Raw genomic sequence first — 24,203 nt, 5'->3', positions numbered from 1 at the left:
AAAAGACTAATGTACATCAAAAATAAAAAATATAAAAAATCACAGCCATAACATTGCCACAGACAAACTTAGTACTTCTTCCATAATAAATGAAAACAACAGAAATATAAAAATGGGGAAGAAGTACTAACCCGGTAATATCAAGCTCTTGGCTTTGGATTTCCAAAATTAACTCCAAATCCGTCACTGCTGACTTGAAGATAAGCAGCCTTTTCAAATAATGGATGGTGTTCTCTGCAGCAGAAACTAAAATATGAGTGTTTCTTGTGATTAGAGAAGCACAATGAACAAAAAGCTACTGCCCATACCATTAAACTGGACCTATTGATTAAAATCCAATAATCTAAAAATTTATGTATGAGATTGTTGAGGCAAACATAACAAAGAAGAAGAGTCACAGTAGTATTACAATGATATAACCTACCGACTAGGAAACTTGAAAGGGTCCAAGTCTTGAAGTTAGAGATGGGAAGCGATTCCCAGTAATGGAAAAAGAAACCGATTTCAAACTAGAAACGCTGCTGCTGCGTGCCTATCAACATTGAACCACAAGAACTGAATGTCAGGTACAACATAAGACTATTGAATAATAACTAATATATGAACAGAATATCAGAACGACAAAAATGCATCTTAGATTGAATGTATAAATGAAGTTGCGAATGCAATGAAATCTATGATCTCATCAACATATATCTAGTTTGGTCAGAGAAGGTATCTCTATAACAATTACATTCATATTAGACCAAGCCTAATCCTATCAAATTTTTTATCTGTTTCACTGTAGATGTCTTAGTGTGTTCTTAGTAAAGTTTAGCAAAACAATATTTCGTCTTTTAAACACAAAAATAGGCATAAAATGAGTTTGGCAGGTTGTTTTCATAATATGATTATTATTTTTTGTTTGAGTAAAAAATTCATAGCATTCATTCAAAACTCAAACCAAAACGACACTTAAATACGTTTCCACTGCTAATAATCTAAAGCAGGTAAGAAACACAGTGTACATATAATATTGCCACTTATTCGACATCAAAATATGAATTTAAAAAATGAAAAAAAAAAACAACAAATATAGTTTTTTTGTTTTTGTTTTGTAAAACAACAAATTATTATTTTTGAAAAACATGATTTGAGAAAAAAAAGTTTTACTTTCCATACAACAACTCCACCTCACCTCGGTGTTTCACTGTTTGTGGAAATGTTAGGTAGCCTGAAATGGGTGGAAACTCACCTTCATGATGGAGGAACGTAAAATTTGGAAGGAAAGGAGCTTTATCGACTTGTTTTTACATGTTGCTACCGTAGGAAGAGAGGATGATTTGGGGTGGTTTAGCATGATTTGTTGGCATTTATGGCAACAGAGGAACGATCGAGATAATGGGAAGAAAGTCTTGCGATCAGAGGAGTTAATTGATAAAGCAACTAATTGGTTGGAAATGTATAAGAAGAAACACTTTTTTTTTTTTGAGAATAGTATAAGAAGGAAACACTAGATGAAGAAGTAGATGATGAGGGTGATTTAAGGAAGGCATCAGAAACTAAACACACAAAAGACAAGTAAAATGGACTTGCCCAGACCCCAGACCAAGCCAGGAAGTGAAGACCGAGGGGGCCAAACACAGAAGACAAAAAAAAAAATGATCGTGCTTCCATTTAAAAAAAAAAAAACAGAAGATCGTTCTTTTTTGTTTTCGTGTTTTTCATTATGCAAAAGTGCCAACTAATTATCTCCAATAAAAAACAAACCGTATTACTGTATTATAAAAAATTATATATATTTTTTTTGGTCGGGAAATTAAAACATCGAAATATTTTATAAATTCTTTTGATAAAATTATATACAAAAATTTAATAGCAGTAAAGTAAAAACATTATTTGAGCTTTTTAATTGATTATGAATAGCGATACTCCCGAACTCCCGAAGACACCAAATCTTTCAATTAATTAAGTATGATCAACTTAATTTTTACTCGTAAAATTACTAATCTTGTGAAAATACCAAAAAAAAACAAGAGGAAATGATCATTTACCCAATTTTGGGATTAATCTCTAAGAGTTGGGCCTGTTTTCTTCAAAAATTTTGACCGTTTTGCCCTTTTGTAACTATCAAGCTCTCAAATCGTAACAGATTGAGATTTAGAGAGAGAAGCTCCCTGATTTTAGAGAGAGAGAGAGAGAGAGAGAGAGAGGATCGGCCTGCAAGGGTCTGGGGTTGTGAGGTCGAAGGCGGCTCAGGGGTGCCATGGTTGTGGCGGCACGGTCGGGCTCTGCTTGGACGAAGCCGATCTGGGTTGGTTTCTTGGATTCGATCTGGAGAACGCGTTGTTTGGTTGGGGTGGCGATCCATAGTGCGGCGGTGGCGAAAGGATGATGAAGGTGGTCTGGCGAAACCGGCGAGGCGATGCAGTCCGCTAGAGGTGAAAAGAGAGAGAGAGAGAGAAACTGGAGGAGTGTTTTTTGTAGTTATAACTATATTATTGAGGGGGGGGGGGTTGGGTAAAATCCTCAAATGGTACCCGAACCATTACAAAATGCACTTTTTGGTACCTACAAATTTTTAGGGAGTCTAGTAGTACCTATAGTATCTCTCCGTTAACCCTTTTAGTACTTCCGTCAATTATTCCGTTAAAGTAGGGATAAAACCGTAAAAACCTTATTTTTTATAATTTTTTTACAAATTTTTTATAAAACTAAATTAAACTTGGTTAATTTTTTTTTTATTTTTAAAAGAGCTAGAATTGAATTTAATTAGTGAATATCTACATTTACCATTTACTTACTACTTCCATTGGTTAAACCTATTAATTGTTTGAGAAAAAATTATCTCATTAGTTGACCAAATGAGTATATATTAATTTTTATAAAAAATAACTAAACACAAACAAAATACTTAAATTAATTACCCCAAGTGAATAGGGAAGAATGGATTGAGTATTATTTTTATTTTTTATGTGACAAATTACTTTTTAATTATAGACCTTCAATATATTATAATACTATAATTCTATATATGAATGAAAATACTATTTTACCCTTGTTATTTTACTCACATGAATCTCACATGACCGCCACGTAGGCCTATTTAACGGAATAATGGACGGAGGTACCATAGGGGCTAACGGAGGAATAGTGCAGGTACCACTAGACTCTCTAAAAATTTATAAGTACTAAAAAGTGCATTTCGTGATTATTCAGGTACCATTTGAGGATTTTACCCTATTGAGGGGAAATAATATGTTTATTGGGGGGCAATAATGTGTCTTAATTGTTATAAAGTTTCCATAATTGTTGTTTATTGATCTTTTACTTTTTGTACAGACCATTTTGTTACATTTTCTGACATGTTTTGGTAGTTCTGTCTACATTATTGGCGGGCAATAATATGTCTTAATTGTTATGAAGTCTCTATAATTGTGTTCAGTGATCTTTTCCTTTGTGTTTAGAGACGACTTCTACTGTGTTTTGGTAGTTCTGACTATATTATTGGAGGGCAATAATTAGTTTATTGGGGGGGGGGCAATAATATCTCTATCCTCATGCTGTCCCCAACTTCCAACCTTGGTTCCTCCGTTGTTATTATGCTCTCCATGAAATGTTGCATAAAAGGTCTGCAATCAGCACTGTGAAGCAGTAAAGAATTCATGTTAACTTAATTGGGGACAATAAACCAACATTATTGGGGGGCAATAATCTGTCTATTGCCCCCCAATAGACCACTCTAAAAATCACCAGTTTCTATCATTGACAGATTATTGTACTTTAATAAACTCAAAATAACATAAGACTTATCAAAGCTCTAATTTTAGCAATAAATGAACCACAATTAAGAAATTATTGGGGGGCAATAATTTGTCTATTGCCCCCCAATAGACCACCAAAAAGACACTCCATTTTCAATCAACAACAGATTAGTGTGTTTTAATAAACAACACAGTGATTATTGCCGCCCAATAGACATATTATTGGGAGGCAATAATCTTTTTTCTTTATTGGGGGACAAACGACGCAGGTGCGAGCCCCGACCCGGAACAAAATCCGGACCTGAACTCCATGGCTTGCAGAGGCTGCAATTGCGACGGTCCTCTTCTTCTTGCTTCTTCTTCGCGTGGCGATGGTGCTCGGGATCGGAGATGTAATTGAGGTCGACTGTGACAGCAACAAATCCAGCACAATGACGGTCGGAGATTGAGGGCAGAGGGACGACGGAGAAAGATAAAGAAGAGGAAGTAATTGGACTTGGAGGTCGCAGAGGACGTAATCGGACTTGGTGGCAGAGGACGTAATCGAAGGGTCTTTGTGAGATTCCTGCAATGAGAGAGAGAGAGAGAGAGAGAGAGAGAGAGTATGAGGGAAATACTATCAAACACTCTTAGATTAGGTAAATGGAGTTAAAAAAAAACTCTTAGTGGAGTAAGTGAGCAATTTTCAGGTTAAAATTGGGTAAGTAGTCACGATCCTAAGAAACAAAGAAGAGCATAAATTAATTGTGGGGGGCCATATAGCACAATTTATACGTTTCCAAATTAATCATAGAGTTAAGCCTTATGTACATATGTCAGCATAATAGTGGGGGGTGCCATGGCACCTGTGTGCTTATTCGTGGCTCCGGCACTGAGACCAAGGCATAATTAAGGTAAACTTTGATGGAGCACCTATGTGCTTTTCCCCTTTTCTTCCCCAGGCTTGGGAAGCTTTAGCATTGGTGCATGCACTTCATTTTTATCTGCAGGCCGACATAACACAGATTGTAATAGGAGATCCACAAAACATTATTGTAGGCCTTAACTGCAAGGAAGAATACCTCAGCCATGAAAGAGCCTTGCTTGATGAAGCTAGATTTTTGATAAGTGGTTTTCAATCTTGTAGTTGAATTTTGTGTGGCTAGGGCCGCCCACTACCTTTTGTAGCATTTTGGTGGAGAATGATACATGATTGTCTCACTTCAATTTTTGCAAAAGACTATGGTTGTTGAGTTGAGTAATAGAGTGTGGTACTCTTGCCATCGCAGTTGGTGGCAAGGTTTAATGAGGTCGATTTGTGCTCCTTTATTGTAAGTTCTATTAATCATCAATGAATAAATTAATGTATTCTTCTTTGATGAAAAAATAAAAATAAAAAATTAAATAAAAAACAACCCCACCTCAATGACTAGACGGTGATCTCTCTTTTAACATCACAAAGTGACTCATTAGAAACAATAGAGAATAATTGTCATTCAAACGTCTTAGGCTGAAAAACCTGAAAAATGAATTGCAGTAAGTAGAGAATGTGAAGAAGAGCGATCGATCAATAGGAGCCTGCGTTCTAAAAAACGCTAGGCACTAGTCGGGCGGTAACTCACCCCTAGGTGGGGAGTAGGCGTTCTTTTATTTTCTAATTTTTAAATTATTTTTATAGCATATAATTATATAAATAAAAATATAGAGAAATAAAAAAGTTTAGAATTTAACAATCATACTTATTATTAGTTCGTATTAGTTTATTGCCCTAAAGAAAAAAAAATCATATTAGAGGCCTAGATTTTTTTTTTTTTTGACAGAGTAATAGAGATTTCATTTAATCCCAAAGCCAGAACGACACATACAAATAAGCCCTATATGCTTGTACCCTAAATCAGTGGTCAAGCAGTTAAGGGAATACGGGTACCATCCACTAGTACAATGAAGCTCACTTATTTAGAAGCCTACCAACTATAAAATTCCATCAACACGGAGAAAACTACTGTGAATCTCCATTCGTCAATGCACTCAATTGTGGTACTCCAGGAGATTCATTAACTAGGTGTAAAAAGAACTCATAGTTTGTAAGCTAGAACAGAAATAAACTGAAAATTAAACTTTCCCCTTACCCTTAGAAATAGGGCAAGGAGAACAAGTAGGATAGGTCAACCTTAATGGTTCCAGAACAGTATCAGACTTCTTATTTTTTGGTGGATTCTTGTTCTTGGCTCCAAGAGGCCGGCCCCGTTTCTTTTTAGTCTCCACATGTTCTTTATCTGCCCCAGTTTGGGATACCATCAGACCATCCGGAGTTTCCATGAGACCAAAAGACTTAGCAGAAATACGGGTGGGGAATTTCGGTAATTTCATTTTCTTGGGAGGCAAAAAACAAGCTTGCCTACCTTCCAGTACTGCCTCCAGACCATGCTTCATCTTCTTTGGGGACACAATCGGAGATACTGGTCTGTCCCTCTTCTTTTGCACGGAAGCATCCACTGGTACCACTGCCAAGATATCATCTGTACTCACGGAAGCCCTATAATCGGCATCCTTGATGACCACAGACCTCTTGTCCTTCCTAGGCCTGCCAAACTACACGTCTGTAAACAACGACCGTGCCACAGGAGATGGAATAAAGGACTGAAACTGAAAAGTTGTCCCGCCCAATTGAAACCTATCTTCAGTGAACTGGAGCACAGGACCAGTCCTAGATGCCTGAGTTGTCAACGGTGCAGTAACAGTACACATCCCATCTTTATGAAAAAATAAGAGCACAATTTCGGCACCCGCCAATCAAATTCTCAAAGAAAAAAAGGATCTCCTCCTCGATGCCTGGACCCAACCTCATTGTTTTTTTTTTTTTTTTTCAGAAAAAAAGGCTTAGAGATATCATGCGAAACCCGAACCCGAATCTCCCTTTCATACTTAAAGAGCTTCTCATCCATATCAAGATATTTCCCAGCCATAGATGCCATTTTCATAATATTCTCCTTAGTCTCAAATAAAGGTGGAATGTTGGTAATACGTACCCAATATATGATCGACGATAGATCCACTTTGTTGATTGAGGTGGCACCATCATAATCTTGCAAGATCAAAGTAGCCCGAGATTCCAGGCTCCTCCCTTCAAGACTTTTCTGCAATCCCCATGATCGTCAAAAGAGAAAAGGAAGCGGTCCTTTGGTTTTTCCTGAATCTGGAATCCCTTTTCCAGCATCCACACACGCCGAGAGTGGAGGCGCACGTCCTTGAGAGCCACCGTCTTTGTGGTCAGAAAGCATCTTAGTAGAAACGATTGAGAGGTACGCTGCACTGGCCCTGCGACCAATTTGGCCATGTCCACCACATCGTCCCTTGCTAGTACAAGAGAGAAGCAAAGCTCGCCGTCATGTCCTCAATGGTGGTCATGAGGGAAAGCTAAGAGCAGAAGACGTCGAAGAGGACGTCGAGTAGAGTTGCGCGGCTAAAAAAAAACAGCTCTAGGAGTAGGGTTTCTCACGGAGAGAAAAATGCTTTTCTTAGTTTAAGAGTTTTTTGGACAAAATACTATTTACTCCCTATACTTATGGGGAGTAGACGTTTCAGTCCCTCGCCTTTCAATTTCACCTAAAAAGTCCCTAAACTCTCCAATTTCACCCAATTGGTCATTGCTGTCAATTTTCCGTCTAAATCTCCATTAAACTGCTGATGTGGCAATGCTTACACCCTGAAATGTCTATTATCTTTCTTCAACATGATCACCCTGATGTGGCAGACCTTCAATAAAGAAGAGAAAGATTCAAAACTCAAAAAAACAAAAAGGGTAGAGAGAGCAGAGGAGAGGAGAGGTCATATTATCTTTCTTCAACATGATCACCCTCCATTAACCAGCACCGACTCCAGCTCCCCGGAATTCGACTTCTGGAGGTTCCAAAACCCATCTTGCCCGCAACCTGATCTCACCTCTGCCGATAAGCTATTCGTCGACGGTGTCATTCTCCCTCTCCGCCTCGTCCTCACCCACGAGAAGCTGCCCTACCCGAACCTGCGACCCAAATCGGAAGAGATTTCTGCTCCGGACCCAGAACCAGAGGCCCTGGTGTCAACTGCAGCTCCGGTGCTGGTCTCATCGAAGCGGTGGAGGGACATGTTCAAGAAGAAGAGTGAGAGTAGTGAGAAAGAGAAGGAGAAGAACAAGGAGCGGAAGAAGGAGAACCGTTTTCGCGGAGCAAATCCGCCGGAAATGCTTGTACCCGACCCAAATTCGGGGCTCCGGAAGGTGAACAGCGCCGTGTTCAAGGAGCATCAATGTACCTGATACTCATACTAATCAGGTCTGGATTTGAGCCACAATTTCATATTCGACCCCTCTTTTGAGTCTTTTCAAAGCTTCAAAGTAACCCAATAACTACAGCCAATGCCCTGAAACTCAAACCACACGCCTTACTGTTCTCTCAATCGTCTCAAACTTTCTTCTTCTTATTGATTGCCGAAATCAATCTCGGCCTTCATCGCAAATCCTAAATCATGTCTGGCGGGTTTTTTAGGGTTAGTTTGTTTGATGATTTTGAATTGCTTTTGATTCCTTGTTTTTGATTGGATTCAATATCTGTTGTTGTTGAGAGAAAATCTGCACACTGTGAGCGTAAATGTCACCCAACATAATTTCACTCGTATTCATTTAGTGAATAGAGTTTTAATTATTTCGGGTTCGACCCATTCAAGACAGAATGTGTCTCTTAATTACAATCCCTTGTTACAGGGAAACACCCTTTGATTCCATTGATGAAGAAACCAATTGTGGATGTGTGTCTGTTTGTTTATTTTTGCGGCTGCACCCGGATATTTGAATGGGTTGCCTACGTACCCTTGGAGAGGGATCAAGCCACTCGTAGTTCAAGATTTCCAATGGGTGAATGACCCATTGGAGGGTATTGCTTTTTGGAATAGGAATAGTGTTTGGACGAATTTGGTGTGAGTGAACCAGGGATTCGATTTGTTTTGGATTTGTTTGGGGAGGCTATGACGTTTCCTGGTGTTTGGCGGAATTTGACTGATGTGGTCAGGGATTCGGATTGGATGAACCAGGGAGTCAGGGATTTTATTTAGAAAGGCTGTGACGTTTCCTGGTGTTTGGCGGAATTTGACTGATGCGGTCAGGGATTCAGATTAGATGAACCAGGGAGTCAGGGATTTTATTTAGAAAGGCTGTGACGTTTCCTGGTGTTTGGCAGAATTTGACTGATGCGGTCAGGGATTCGGATTGGACGAACCAGGGAGTCAGGGATTTTATTTAGAAATTGCGGTTGCATCTAGGGGGTCGCTAGATTGCCTACATACCCTCGGGGAGGGATCAAACCGTTGTAGTTCTTGGGTTTGTATTTCTGGGGTTGGAAGAATTTGACTAGAGTCAATGATTCAATTTAGGACTGGCTGAATTTTGACTGGTGGAGTCAAGGATTCTGTTTGGACTTGTGGTTGCATCTAGTGGGTGTTGCTAGATTGCCTACGTACCCATTGTGGGGGATCAAACCGACCGTAGTTCATGTCGATTTGTATTTCTGGTTTTGCACCGACTTTTGTGTTCGACGGATGTATATATATATTACTTTGAATCCGTCAAATGTATTCCTTTTGGACACCCAATTTGTTAGAGTGTCCTTTGACTTGATCTGGGAACCCGATGTACCGAGCTTTGCAGTGGGCCCAAGATTTGAAAATGGGCTTTATGCTGCCTCTGCTCTTGTCGACGAATGAATTAATCGGGCTTGAGCTTCAAAGTAAGTGGGCTCAAGTAAATAAGTGATTTGGCCACCCACTTTCCTTTCCAAACCTTCAGCTTTAATATGCATTAGGCCCAATTGTAAAGCCCACTCCATCCATGAGACTAAACTGATAACTCTATCCTCACATCAGAAAAAGTGGGATCCTTCGTCATTGCCTCGAGCTAGCAGAGATCGTGTTGGAGATGGAAGCCAATTCTTACAATTCGTCTTGGAGAGGGAAACTTGAAGCTTGGCTCTGCATAAATAGCGGGTTGCATGCCTGTGATGCTATAGTCACGAACTGGGTAAGGCCTCTATCTTTCTTCTCAATGGATTTCGATCCATCACAACACTGACTAAACTCCCAAATTTGATTCTCTGCCGCTGCAGGTTCAATTCCCCATTACGGCACTCGATCGATTAGTTGGTGAACAAGAACGAAAAGTTGCTGCAACTTTTCTACTGGTACGACTCTTCTGCGAATGCCACGATCCATCAAATATTCTTTTAAAACCACCGCTTCAAACTTGGAATCAAGTATTATGTTTGCCACCGATTTAATTGCATAATTCGTCCCTTTTCAAAGGCCCTGGAAATTGGCTCCCATCATTTCGTCGTTTAGAATAAAGGTACAGTATGATTTCATTCTTTGGACCATGACTTAATTACAAAAGATTCTGGAGGCTTTTGTCTTTTGCATGTAAAGCACACCATAACTTCATAATCAAATATATATATGCTTAAAAGCTTACATATATTCAATTATAATTTTGAGGACTCAGACTTGCAGTATGTTATGAAGAGCCTATATTTGAAGCCCTTTGTCATTGTCTGCAGGTTCTGGACATTCCTCCATAATTAAAGTTCCAGAAAGGTGAGGCTGTAAATGTTTTGCCTTTATCCACCGCTTCCATTAAACTTGCTGCACTTTGAGTTTGTAATTGCCACCACGTCAATCCCATAGAAACCATATAATTAAACTTGCCATCCATAGCTTCGCCTCTGACCATGTATAGGAACAATTGAAGTTTGACTTCATTTGATCACACCACCGAATCGAAATGACTACTCCCAGTTTTGTTTTAATTGTCAATACCGCTCACCACCGCTTTAACAAAGCGTTCATGAATTTAGCTTGTCCCAACTGGTATTTCTTGTTAATTAAATCAACATGACTTTGCTTTTTCAATTAACCACTGAAAGCCTTGTATATATGGCTTTGCGTTCTGACCTCCTTCTGTTATTTCTTTCTGTTTGCAAGATGCAGGGAAGAAATATTAAGGGTGAGGCCCTGTGCTACTTTGTTTCACATTTTGGTTGTGGTAGTTTAGGCTATGTATTTCTTTTTGGAGGTGGTGGTGGATGAAAAGCAGAAGTAGGGGAGCTCTCTTATGCGATCAGTATTGCCAAATTTAAAGGAGGTGAATATGGCGTCTTGTGGTGGAAGGAGAAAAACAAGGCAGGAAGCGTTTTTATGTATTTCTGAGTTTGAAGGCAGTGGATGTATTGCATAGGTTGTGATATCAGAACCCGGCCGTTCATGAACTACCATATGTTCCAATATTTAAAACCCCAGCAGCCGTGTTGCATTAAGACGTCGGCCGTTCATGAACGACCATGTTAGTCTTAATTCAAGAGAAGATTGCTCGGCCGTTCTTGAACGACCATGGTTGTCTCAAAAGGGTATTGGTTGTTCATGAACAGCCCCCTTTGGTTGAAATAAACCGGTTAATTCTCTGCCAAAGAAGACAAGAACAACATGATGCAGCGTATACCTGAACGTCTCCTTTTCGAGCTGCTTTGATTTTGCCCTCTGTTTCGGCAGAGCCTTGGCCTCTTTCTTGCTGATTTTTCTTCTCCTTCTCTCCGTGTTTCTCTTCACCGTTGCCACCTTTATATAAGGGTGGTTGGATAAGTGTATGTTGGATAGCTGATAACCATTTTGAATAACAAGTCTATCCTTATCACTCCTCATGTATATTTGAATTGGTCAACAACTTGACCGAGACTTGAATCAAGGCTAACAGAACATTATCTCCTCTAACTTGACGTTATTTGAACTTGTTAAAGATAATAGTCTCCTTGCTTTGCCGTTTTGAGTTTGGTCAAAGTTGTAACAAACTTATCCCATGTGTGAAATTGAATGTATTTCTTTTTTTTTTTTTCACAGCAGCTTGTAGGAATATCAATGTTGTAATGGGCTCCCAATTTTTGAATTTTGAAAGACCATCACCATATAATTTCTGGACTTGTGATTTTTTTCGGTTTCAACAGTTGTTACTCAAATCTTCTCCAAAATTCGTAATTTCGATTGATTTAGTATCTGATTAGGTGGTGTTTCTTTTGAATTGTGTTCATCTGGGTACGTCAGTTGATTTAGTATATGATTAGGTGGTGGTTCTTTTGAATTGTGTTCATCAGGGTACGTCGGCTGATCAGCACACGAGGTTTTCTAATGAGCAACTGCTGAACTAAAATAGCAGAAATTTGCACCTGAATTGGAACATTTTGTTCGCTTTCGATCCCTATTTGTTGTACAATTTAGTTTACATTGGTGGGCTTATATGTATTTATTAATGTGTGAGAATTGGTGTATTGGTTAACTGACAAAATGGAGAGAGAGCTGGTTGTTTTTGGAAGAAGACGAGGGAGATGAACAGAGGGGGAGAGAGAGCTGGAAGAAGAATAGGTAAAAAGAAAAAAAAAAGAGAAAGAGAGAGAGAAATAAATAAATATAAAAGAAAATAATAAGTAAGGGTATAATAGACATTTCAGGGTGTAAGCACTGCCACGTCAGCAGTTTAACGGAGATTTAGACGGAAAATTGACGGCAAGGACCAATTGGGTGAAATTGGAGAGTTTAGGGACTTTTTAGGTGAAATTGAAAGGCGAGGGACTGAAACGTATACTCCCTATAAGTATAGGGAGTAAACAGTATTTTGTCCTTTTTTTTTTTTTGAACATTAGAGGCCTAGATTGAAACGGCACTGAGAAGGTTTAATTATAGTCTTTGCCTATAGTCTAAGAACCAGAAAGGCACCATATTAGAGGCAACTTTCATTCAATTGAATCAGAGCCCTATGTAATCTTTATCTTCCACCGAGTCTTTTCCTCCCTTCCTTCTCTTTCTTCTCTATCGCTCAGAGCTCTCTCTCCCCTCCAATTCGCCAATGAGTTATGACTCACTGAGTCAGAGACGCTGACGAAAGACTAAGTACGACAGCCGACAACCACCGACAACAGTGCAAAGTGAAAGCTGGAAGACCACAACATTATTATTCACTGAACAGAAAGCTCAGAGCTCTCTCTCTCTCTCTCTTTCCTTCAATTCGTCGGCGAGTCAAGGAGAGAGAGATCAGTCCGGCCGAAGAGCCTTTAAAGAGAGAGAAAGAGACGACGGAAGAGAGATGCAAGTTTGATTTGCATTAATCCGCCCAACGCCCAGCACGCCCAAACCGCCTTGGCGCCTGCTCAGACTGTCTGGGCTCCCGTCTAACTGGAAAACGATTTGTTCATACGCCTAGCCCTTAATCGGGGCGGTCAGTGGACGCCTAAAGCCTAGCCCAACAAATAATCCACTATTGGGCCCAACAAATAGAAGCATAACGAGATAGCAGCGTTGCGCTCATCCATGAGGCCCAACAAATAATCCACTATCAGTGTTCCATCATGGTAAAATCACATTAAAGCTGTGTTGTCAGGCCTAGAAAAGTGTGTCCCTATCCCTATGAATGGGTTCGGCTTGTTTGGGTTTCTGTCGTTGGGATAGCATCTACATATTTCTCTGCAAGCAAAACAAACAGAGAGAGACAATAAACTAGAAATTCCTCTGATCACTACAAAACATGAGGTACAAAAACTACTTGGTGTCCTATGTAGATGTGGCAACTTAATAACTGCATTGAAATAACATATGCATTCAGACCAAAAAAAACATATGCAAATGTGTTTTGTTCTAGTGGGATGGTTGTTGAGAAGAAGATGGAGGATTTCTCAAGGTTAACTTGGCCTGAAGCTTGACGATATTTATCAATAATAGAATTTAGCTTGCGGGATTAGCTTTTAGAAAAAATATTGCATAATCTGGAAAGAGAATTTAGAATCCATATGTGCATAATCCTGCCATCCAAACGGGGCCGTAAAGGGTTCAAGCTTGTTTCCATGCTTTCCATTAATTAGGATTGATAAAGACACAGTAAATACATAATTAGGATTGATCAAACATTGTCTTCAAAAGTAATCCCATATCATTTTAACCAATCTTTGACCAACTTCTATTATCAAGTTAGGCAGTTGCTCCCATTCTTGTGTTAATAGAGCCTTAGCTTAGAAATGTCCCAACTTTAATGACACTAATAAGGGAGTGTTTGGTAAGGGATATGACGGTTCCAAGGAATTTCAAGGTGATGAATTTTAAGGATGAGACTTATAAATGATTTATTTGAGTAATTTTTTAGATCAAGAGATTTAACGATGGATTATGTAAAAATATTTGTTCTTGCCAAAATTTTCTTCTTCTTCTTTTGCTTTTGCTACGGAAAATTTTCAAATAATTGAGCAAGTGATTGCATTTTTTTTTTAATCGCATCAACAACTCATAATTACAACAAGTAGTATTTCATGAGTCAAACTCACAACCTCCCAGTTACAAAAGAAAGACCTATATATGGCACTAGAGATTGTATTTTTCTTTATGGGAAAACTCCAAATAAGTGATTGCATTTGTTTTTTGTTTCTGTTTTTTTTTTTTTTAAATAATGTGGCTAAACTATAAATAATAAATGAAACGATGAACAACATATTATGGCGTAGCTTGGACATCGAGCTACGGGATGCATATTGCGGTTGGGTCCCACCATGACTTGTGTGCCCACTAAGAGCGTGTTACTTATGCTTGGTGATGTAGCAAATCCTCCATATTAGTGGAGGTATGTAAAATCAATAAATAATTTATTGAGGGTCAATAAATATATTAAGGCTCAATAAAAAATTTATTGAGAAAGAAGATTAGAAGAAACCAAATTTGGAGATGATTTTGGCGCTTTAGTAATTGGTGTTGTCAGTACTTTCACATTATTGTTGCTTCTGGATTACTAAAATTTATTGACCTTCAACAAAATTTGTACTGACCCTCAGTAAAAAAAATTTGAGATTCAATAATCCCTCGCTGTTGTCCACCTCGCCGTAATCGTCGTTGGAGCGGGCTCTATTCAAGACCTTAAATCTCTCTCTTTCTCTCTCTGTGTGTGGATAAAGATGTTGTATAGACTCTGCTTGATGGATTTTGTGTAGCTGGAGTCGGGCTTGGATCTAGGGGCTGCAGAGTCGAAGTCGACTTTGTCGCTAGAGATATCTGTAATGTTGTCGAAGCTGAGGTTGCCGGGAGTGTGGTCGATGGTTTGGTAGATGGTCGTGGTGAGGATGGAGCTGTCGAAGATTTTGTGCCTTTGAGAATGGTCTGGTAGACTTTTGAGACATTATCCTAATAAAGTATCAGTATGTTTTTTTTTTATCAAGAGAAGAAACTTGTCACATGAGATTGGTTGAGAATATGAATCCCACATGGGAAAATGAGGACCTTGAAAATGAGTTTACTAGTGTTTTGGTCAACTTCATCTATTGTCAATTAATTTTAGTTGTGAAGTACACATTATTTTATTGTGATATCAGAGTGGCTTATCCAACGTTTCCATGCCTCGCGCTCGAGTGGCTCCACGTCACCCAATATTTTGTTATACGTGTATGGCTTGAAGATCGAGTTCGCCACACATACGAGAGCATGTTGAAAATAATCCCACATGAGAAATAGAGAACCATGCCTATGAGTCTATGAATTTGGGTCAATTCCATTACCAACTAATTTGAGCTGTGAAGTCTAAATTACTTTATCAAAAAGTATATAATTACAGAAAAATTGTCCAGTCTCTTATCCAAACACTTTACTACTATGGAGAAGAGAAAAAGCTTAGTAGCTGACTAGCTGTTTAGCAATACTCCATTAAGAACATACACGCTATTTAACAAAATACATACCTAACTTCAATTTAGCACTGTCCCCCGCATTTAATATCTTCTTATTTTTTTCTGTAAGCATTATCATTCCTATCCCAACTTGGCCTGCCAAGTTTGTGAGAGAAGCAGTGGGTTTTACTATAAATAGCATGCTTCTTCTCAACAAGCACATATCATTTTCTCTACACCCTCACCGTTTCTTTTGTTCTTTCTTCACTCAGGTATACCTTTAGCAGTATACGGCTTAGCTATAGCAATTATTTTATAAATGTTTCTGCTAACAGTTTTTTTTTTTGACAAATTCTCTTAATTTGAGTTCTATGGTATCTCTTGCCCTTGGTTAACTTTTTATTTACATACATATAAGGAGGGATGTTCTAAATGGGACATTCTCAAACTTGAAATTTAAGATTCTTCGTATTTCTATCATCTAATTCAACAATCAAAGCCATATATTCAGCAAAAGTTAGTATACTGAAAACTTTTTACCTATTTGATTCCTAGTTATGATTTTCATTTCAATTTTATTTGATGGATTACATTTGTTTGCACATTTTGAATGACCATAATGTTATGTAATTGGTTAATTTTTTGCAAAGAAGATTTTTGCATATGAATCTATATAATGACTAGTTCTGATCTTTCAATTATATTCCATAGTAGACGGAAATAATAAAGATTCTTCAATTTTAATTTGAGGATGCTCTCTCTAAAACAAGAGTATCTGTATGAGTATAATATATTTTAATTGTTACGCAGCTTTGAAAAATTTTCAGTTCAATTGTGTACATGTTATAGCAGAAATAATTAACTCTAAAATCTTATTTTCTCATCTACTGATAATAGGAATCTATTTGTTGACCTTCACATATTATATATGTATCGATCAAGGCAAGAACACAGCATAAGCTTAAATAAAAATAAAACCTAAGAAAGGAATAGGGCTTTGAGTTTGGATTTTCGCATTTCATTTGCTTCGGTGTTTCATTTGTGTATTTTTTGGGCAACTGCTTAGAGGCATTGGCATATTAATAGAATTGTTAGACTGATTTCCTTAAAATTAATTTACTTATCTCATAATTTGTGAGCTTATCTGATGTATTATGTTACCATCAAGATACAATTTTCTGTAAGAATAAAAAGACAATTTTATATATATGCACTCATTATAAAATCCCCTGAAACTGTCTCTAAATTGTCCAGCAACAGAAAGGACGTGTAATTGGCTTCCAAAACATGGAGAAATCAACAATTGCTGCAGTGCTACTGCTTCTGCACCTTTTTGTCTTCTCTTATCAGTCTGATCAGGTCCATTCTTTGGCCACTCCATCTGAGAATGGTAAATCACTTTATACTTTAATTTATTTATCACAAACATTAATTAAACAAAGTTCAGTCATTAGCTTCTCAATTTGTAAGTAAGAAGTCTTGAGTTTGATTATCGTAGACATTTGAAAGTTGTTGTTGATTAAAAAAAAAAAACAAATAAAGTTCAAACAGAGCATGCATAAATAATGAATAGACTAATATGTGTGCTTCAGATGTGGTTTTGAAATGTCATTTTATGAGTGGAAATTATTCTATGCACTGACGGTGCAAATGACCCAGCACTTATAAGATGATCTCAACCCTTGATATTTATAATTAATATTTTTATTAATAACCTAAGAATGTATTTAATATAATCTAACCATCCATTTATGTCGGTGCACTGAATCCTCCCCCTTTTATGAGAACCAAAAAGCCTCCTACAGTATTTTCCAAAAAATAATAATCAATCATTGAAATTAAGAGAGCGTAATCAAATATCAGATTACATCAATTGATATCCCAGCTGTTATAGATTTGGTATTAGTGTCATTAACTAAAACGACGGCTTTGATAACATCAATAAAGACAGACTTTTATAGTTCCATGTTTAAAGAAAATCTAATGGGGGCGTTAATGTATATACTGTAAGAAAACATGTAGCACATAAGATCGATCACAAAATCACATAACAAAAACACCTGTACAAGAACCAAACAAATTATGCATCCATCAGAAGCTTTCCTAGTGGGTTTAGGAATAACCACCTGGATTCACACTTTCAATCCCAGCAGCCACAGCTTGTCCAAGAGCATTCATCGAGGCAGACATCTTCAAGGATCAGAAACGAGCAGCTGCACTATGGAGGAAAGTCTTCTAGGCCTCAACACTTAATGCTTCAGAATGGGACTAAGAATGTATGCAAAAGGCAGTGTTGAACATATGGACTTTCTCCTCCTTATATATTAGCCAAAACCTCATCCCGGACTCATCCCATACGGAGTCCTAGTTTTACTTCATGTTTATCAGATAGGAGACTTAAGCTTTATCACAATTCTTTATATTAATCAGGTTATAATCAATGAGAGTCCTACTTCTATCAAGAGATATACATCTCGATAGATTACTGGAACTAGAGTTATATTTACATATTTCTTGTTATTTAATCAGTTAAATCATTTGTTCATTTACTTAATACGTACAATTAGATAATGTTAATACATACTTTACAAATAACTACTTCTCTTACCAGCACCTATCATAACAAAATTTATTTCCATATATTATGTAAATTTTGTTCAAATCTTCACATTCTTCAGATTTTAGCTACATGAAGTTTGTGCACAACGCCACCGATCTACCGTTAGAAGAAGAATACGACTACATTGTAGTTGGGGGAGGAACAGCAGGCTGTCCATTGGCAACAACTTTATCCGAAAAGTATTCAGTATTGGTTCTAGAAAGAGGCAGTGTTCCTAGTGCATATCCAAGTGTCTTGCGTGAAGAAAAGTTTACGAGTAATCTCATGCAGGAAGATGATGGTAAGATCCCAGCTCAAAGGTTCACCTCAGAAGAAGGTGTTCGTAATGCAAGAGGCAGGATCTTGGGTGGGTCGAGTATGATCAATGCTGGTTTTTACTCCAGAGCCGAAAAGGAGTTCTATCTCACATCTGGAATTGAATGGGATATGGATATGGTTTATAAGGCATATACTTGGGTCGAAAACACCACCGTATTCCGCCCGGTTAATGTGGAAACTTGGCAATCTGTTGTGAAAGAAGCCTTATTGGAGGCTGGTGTTACTCCGGACAATGGATTTAATTTGGAACACATTCCAGGAGCTAAAGTTGGGGGTTCGATTTTTGACAGTAATGGAAGGAGGCATGGAGCTGTTGAACTGCTTAATAGAGCAGAGCCAAACAACTTGCAAGTTGCAGTTCATGCCACAGTAGAGAGGATCATCTTTTCTTCCAATATGTCAAGTAAGACGTAAATCATAACCTTTTCATTTTTCAAATTAAGTGGAATATTTCATATGTAGAAAATTGCAATTAGGGTCAAACAATATACCAGACTGACCTAATACTAATTTGGAGCAGTTCCGAGTAATTGAAACCTAGTAAATTAATTGGTCGTCCATGCATGTGATGGATATAAATCATGTAAAACAACATACCACTTAACCCAACACCAATGTTATGCCCTAAGAGTCCCCTTTGCCTTAAAAAAAAAAATGTTATGCCGTAAGAGCGCAAACGACAAACACCTATACAAGTGCGAATGTGAAGCTTTTCCTCATAACATCTCGGTTTCAAATGGTAAAGCTTGATTATTTTGTCACTTTTCTTTATGTAGTAGTTCCCATTACTTATATAATTATACTTTTTTTATATTTATTTATATATTTATAAACTTCAATAGCTTGAGAAATTAATGAAATCTATGACGTGCTCTGGTACAGGATGCTCTGCCACAGGAATTATATACAGTGATTCTGACGGGAGGTCACATCGGGCATTTGTACGTGGTAAAGGAGAGGTTATATTGAGTGCTGGAACGATTGGAAGCCCTCAACTTCTGCTACTCAGTGGTGTTGGTTCTCAATCCTACCTTTCGTCTCTTAAAATCCCGGTCATCTACCCTCAATCCAACGTTGGACAGTTTATGTTCGACAATCCTCGTAATTTCATTAACATTTTGCCCCCATTTCTACTTGAGCCTTCAATCCTACAAATTGTTGGAATTACAACTGATTTCTACATAGAGGCTCTCTCTTATATCGTGCCAAATAATTCCAGCAATGTGACTCTGGCAAATATTGCTTCGAAAGTACCTGGACCCTTATCATATGGTTCTCTCCGGTTGCAATCATCTTCTGACGTGAGAGTCGGGCCGAATGTCAGCTTCAACTACTTTGCACATCCGGCCGACCTTGCTCGCTGCGTTAAGGGACTGAGAAAGGTTGCAGACTTATTAAAGACAAACTCGTTGAAACCATTTAGGTCTCAAAATTCTTCGGGTACGGAAGGTTTTAACTTTTATGGACCATCTTTACCTACGAACCAAACGGATGATGTTCCGTTTGAAACTTTCTGTCGAACTACAGTTGCCACATTTTGGCATTACCATGGCGGATGCCTTGTGGGAAAGGTGGTCGATAGCAGTTTGCGAGTCATTGGGATCAATTCATTACGTGTTGTTGATGGTTCCACATTCAATTTCTCCCCAGGAACCAATCCCCAGGCCACCATTATGATGTTAGGCAGGTATGTTATATTCTTCTGATTTTTTTGATTAACCACGGCCACAAGATACTCTTGACAATTATTAATTAGGTTTTCCTACCACCTAGTTTGAAAGGAATATTTATAAAATTTTGGTATTTTACACCAACATTTTATGTGCTTGGACAGGTATGTTGGCGTTAAGATGCTGCAAGAAAGAGAAGTCAATTGAGGGTTTAACTTTATGATTAAACATCTCGAATGTACGTAATTGTATGATCAGAAGATTAAATAAGTCATGCAATGTCGTTCAAACCAAGTGTACTCACGAACTTAATGTATCACTACGTAATGCACCATTTTACATTTGTCTAGTGATCGAACTGTATATATTTATATAATATTTATTTATTTGTTTCGCTAAGAAGGACGAGATATCATTAATGCCAAAGTCAGTACAATACATGCAATAGTTTCCATGTATGTACGCTCTAAATTAATCAATGATCAAATAGCTCAGGAAAAATCAGTACCACTTACTAGTACAATGAAACTCACTTACTCAAGAAACTTACAAGAACAATTAGGGCATGTTCAGCAACATTTTAAAAAATATTTTTTTTTTAAAAAAATATTCTTAAAAACAAAAATGAGAAAACGAGATTATATTTTTCAAATTAAAAATTTGTTCAACTAGTGCAAAAAAATATTCTCTATATTTTCTATATTGGGAAAATGAAAAAGTGAACGAGTCAAATTATTGTTTTCAGTTTCTCCGAGTAAAAGTTGAAAATATTTTCAATTTTTATTTTTCATACTTTAAGAAATATATTGCCTAATGCATTCTCATCCTATTTTCATTTTCAAAAATGAAAATACAGACATGAAAACGTTACCGAACACCACCTTAGTCTTTTGACACAAAATTATAATTGAGCAATTATCTCTTCACTAATGTATCAATTGTAGTGCTAGGGGATACTCTTTAGCTAAGTGTAAAAACACTACATAGTGCTTGGTAAAAGTGTGTAGTGCTTGGTTCGGAGGTGAAAACCCAACAGATTTTGTTGACTAAATTTCAGTAGGTGTGTTAAGTTGGGTTTGGTGGAAGCCTACCTTACTTGCGAAGGTTAACGTAAATCGACACATCAAGTTGGTACCAGCAATGAGTCCCTTGAGAGCACATGCAACAGGGTAATTGTAGAAAATAAGTTTTTAAGGCCATGCAGCTGCAGATTTTTGCCCAGGCAATTTGATGACTTTTTTTTTTTTTTTTTGAGGGAAACTAACAATTCTTATTAAACTTAAGGAGAACTCTCCTTTGTGATTACATCAGAAACAAAATAAGGAGGCACAACGCCCCAAGAAGAAAATTGAAAACTAGAAAGATCAAATCTAGCTAATTTGTGAGCCACATAGTTGGTTTGACGGTAAGAATGAGTAAAATAAGGACCTGGAATCTCATGGAGACTGAAGGTAATGTCATCATATACACGACCTAGAAAGGAAGTATGGGGAATGACGCTCTACTTAGTTGCATTTGCAAGAGTTAGAGAATCTGTCTCAAAAATTACAGGGGAGAGCCCATGCTCAATAGCACGTGAGACAGCTACTCTTTCTGTGGCAATTTGATGACTGATAATTGCCTATCCGTTTGCGCGACTAATAATTTCCACATGGGTTGCTGGCAACGTCTCTTTTTCTTTTGACTGATCCTATTGGATATTGGTAATTTAATATCAAATGTTGGATCGAATGATCCAACAGCTGGAATTAAATCACAATGACAACATTTTTTTTCCACCCTAAACTTAAATCTGAAGGTAAAAAAAATTTAAATTTATTTTAAAAATTCTATAAATACCAATTCCCTCACCTTAATTTCTCGCACCCAAATTTCTAAAATTTTTACCTCTCCATCTACTTCTTCCATCAATTCATTCCTCATTTCTTTAAATTTATTCATTAATTTTTTTAGATTAATATTGTATAATTAATCTTATTATTAATTAAAATTAATTATTTAATTAATTGAATTATAAGTTTAACACTATTTTGAATTAATGAATTATTTAAATTTGAAGTGGGAATGGTAGATTGACAGGCAAATTTATTTTCATTGGTAGATTGTGTAAGCTACATGCTATTGCTAATTTTAGATGAATAGTGGATTGATTATACTAATTTGGTTGGTAAATCAGTAATTGCCCGTGTATTTGGTCTAAGTCTCCCGAGTAAAATGTTAGTGGGATTGGAGAAGTGATCGTAGTGGAGCTGTGCTCGAAAGGAAGAGGAATGGAGCTGTGCTCCAACGATGAAGATTGCCTTGTATCTCCATTCCCAATGTACATATATATATGTTAGAATTTTTTTTCTTTTTCTTTTTTTATTTGAAAAACATGGGAACTAATACGTTGTTATTGGTGGGACTGTAGAACTTTGAACCCAGTGCCGGTGTTGGAGTGCATGACTACTGCAAGCCACTTGTCGAGTTGAGAGCTTATGAGATCTGAAATTTCAATGATCAGAGAGTGACGTCTAAATGGATTCGGCTTCTCTGCTAGAAAAGAAGTTGCTAAGATCTGCTTGGATATCATTGTGAGCTCGCCACGTCATCCTAACTCGATCTAATGGCTATTAAATTGACACCAGAAAAAGCCATAAACCTCACAAACGTCGACGCTAAACACTGAATCTCCAGATCTGGCTCGTCTCCTCGCATCTCCCTCTCTCTCTTCGCCCAATTTCCTCCTTCCCCTCACCATCTAGTCGTGAACTGAATCGAACAAGATCATGGTGGAAGTCGTCGGAGCTGAAGAAGCCGGTGTCATGGTCATGGTGGTGGAAGTACTGCTCGACGGGAACCGGAACAGGAACGTAATCGTAGACTTGGGCGTGTATTTCAATTTAATTGATTTGGGTGTATTCCAATTTATTGGATTTGGGCGTGTTTTGTTGGGAGGTTGTAGGAATGAATTCTAAATTGTTTTGTTGATGCAGTAGATCGAATTTCAAGATTTTATTCATGGAGCTGAGCTGATAGCTTCAAATGATACACTTCTGTTTGATAGAATGTGTGTGCAAAATCTTAATCTCGAATTCTGTCTTTTGCAGGGAGGAGGTTTTCCAAGTTGGTTGGAATCCGAAGAATGAGACTATCTTAGCTTCTTGTTGTCTTGGCAGGAGACTGATGGTGTGGGATCTTAGCAGGTAATCCCTTAACCAACCAATTGCACCATTTCATTTTATTACATAGGAAGAGGAGATATTGACGTTATCGTTTGCTGTTATACTAGATATCAAAACATTTTAAGTGCCTGTTTTTTTACAAAACAATATCCTGATTTCATGCATGTATGTAGGGTTGTGAATCTATAGCATTTAGTGGTTTGGTTGGTAGCCCAGATGGTAAGAACAATGATCGGTCTGGACAGCCAGATCAAGTGAACTGTGTTATAAGAGGGAGATATGTTCACAAAAGAAAAATAAAAATTGTTGCGTCTTATTATGAATGTGGTTAGAATACTTTGAATCTTTGATAAGGAGAAAAAAGCTAGACTGTTGGTTCCAGTTGGGGGTTAGGATGCTGGTTCATTGATGAGGACATCATTGTCAAACCATTTTGGGTTTATGAGTGGAAGAAATGGAAAAGGAGAACATCTAATTCGCTGGATTAATTGAATTCAAATTAATTACTAAGTTTTAGTTACAGAACATCTAGTTCATCTCAAGCCATCTCTATCCATATGCCTGGATCTAATTGATCTCGGAGCCTTAAAGTTTCCTCTATTAAGTCTTGTATGCTTCAGCCTCACAAGTCTGAGTCTCATCCTTAATTGAGTCGTAACTGATAGTTAATGGGAGTGTAAGTGCCTTTTGTCAAGTCATGGTTTGATGAATAAATTATCAGAGTTTCCTGAGATGGGATTTGTTGATGTGAAGTCTCGTAGAGCCTCTAATTCTTGTTTTCTATCCCCTGTCCTATTGTTTCTGTCCTAGTTTGCTCCTAATATTAGAGGTTGCTGATCTTGGTCTCTAAGGCAGTAGGTATACTGCACCACTTGTAAAAAAACCGAGGCACATGAAATGGATAGTAAAGGATAAAAGGGACAGGAAGAAACAGAAAAGAAAAGGAAAAAAAAAAAACAGAACAAAAAAGAAAAAGTAGCGGCCTTAGACAACAGACGAAACTG

The 24,203-nt window shown here is 37.6% G+C and overlaps 1 protein-coding gene and 1 long non-coding RNA gene across 7 annotated transcripts; both read left to right on the top strand.

Annotated features, from left to right (window-relative positions):
- Window positions 1-9,626: 9,626 nt before the first annotated feature.
- On the top strand, window positions 9,627-11,520 carry LOC112198143. Of its 6 annotated transcripts, none has more exons than XR_002935871.2 (4): window positions 9,627-9,771; window positions 9,857-10,095; window positions 10,304-10,340; window positions 10,734-11,520. It is a non-coding gene; the product is annotated as an uncharacterized LOC112198143 (long non-coding RNA). The 6 variants fall into 6 exon arrangements; XR_002935870.2 differs by having other exon boundaries at window positions 10,728-11,520; XR_005809900.1 differs by having other exon boundaries at window positions 10,249-10,340.
- A 4,165-nt stretch (window positions 11,521-15,685) lies between these two features.
- On the top strand, window positions 15,686-20,347 carry LOC112200405 ((R)-mandelonitrile lyase 1). Its single transcript, XM_024341438.2, has 5 exons — window positions 15,686-15,699; window positions 16,682-16,817; window positions 18,106-18,768; window positions 19,248-20,052; window positions 20,200-20,347. Exons 2-5 carry the CDS (start codon window positions 16,715-16,717, stop codon window positions 20,240-20,242), a joined length of 1,614 nt encoding a protein of 537 aa, XP_024197206.2. The 5' UTR covers window positions 15,686-15,699; window positions 16,682-16,714; the 3' UTR covers window positions 20,243-20,347.
- The last annotated feature ends 3,856 nt before the right edge of the window (window positions 20,348-24,203 follow it).

This window comes from Rosa chinensis, chromosome 4, assembly GCF_002994745.2.
Source record: "Rosa chinensis cultivar Old Blush chromosome 4, RchiOBHm-V2, whole genome shotgun sequence".
Classification (NCBI taxonomy): domain Eukaryota; kingdom Viridiplantae; phylum Streptophyta; class Magnoliopsida; order Rosales; family Rosaceae; genus Rosa; species Rosa chinensis.
The sequence above is the reverse complement of the archived record's forward strand: the minus strand, read 5'-3'. Positions and strand labels throughout refer to the sequence as shown.

Coding starts and splice junctions, on each gene's coding strand:
- LOC112200405 (XM_024341438.2), top strand. CDS start 16,715: ATGGAGAAATCAACAATTGCTGCAGTGCTACTGCTTCTGCACCTTTTT. Junction 18,769..19,247: donor CTTTTCTTCCAATATGTCAA/GTAAGACGTAAA, acceptor GCTCTGGTACAG/GATGCTCTGCCACAGGAATT. Junction 20,053..20,199: donor ACCATTATGATGTTAGGCAG/GTATGTTATATT, acceptor GTGCTTGGACAG/GTATGTTGGCGTTAAGATGC.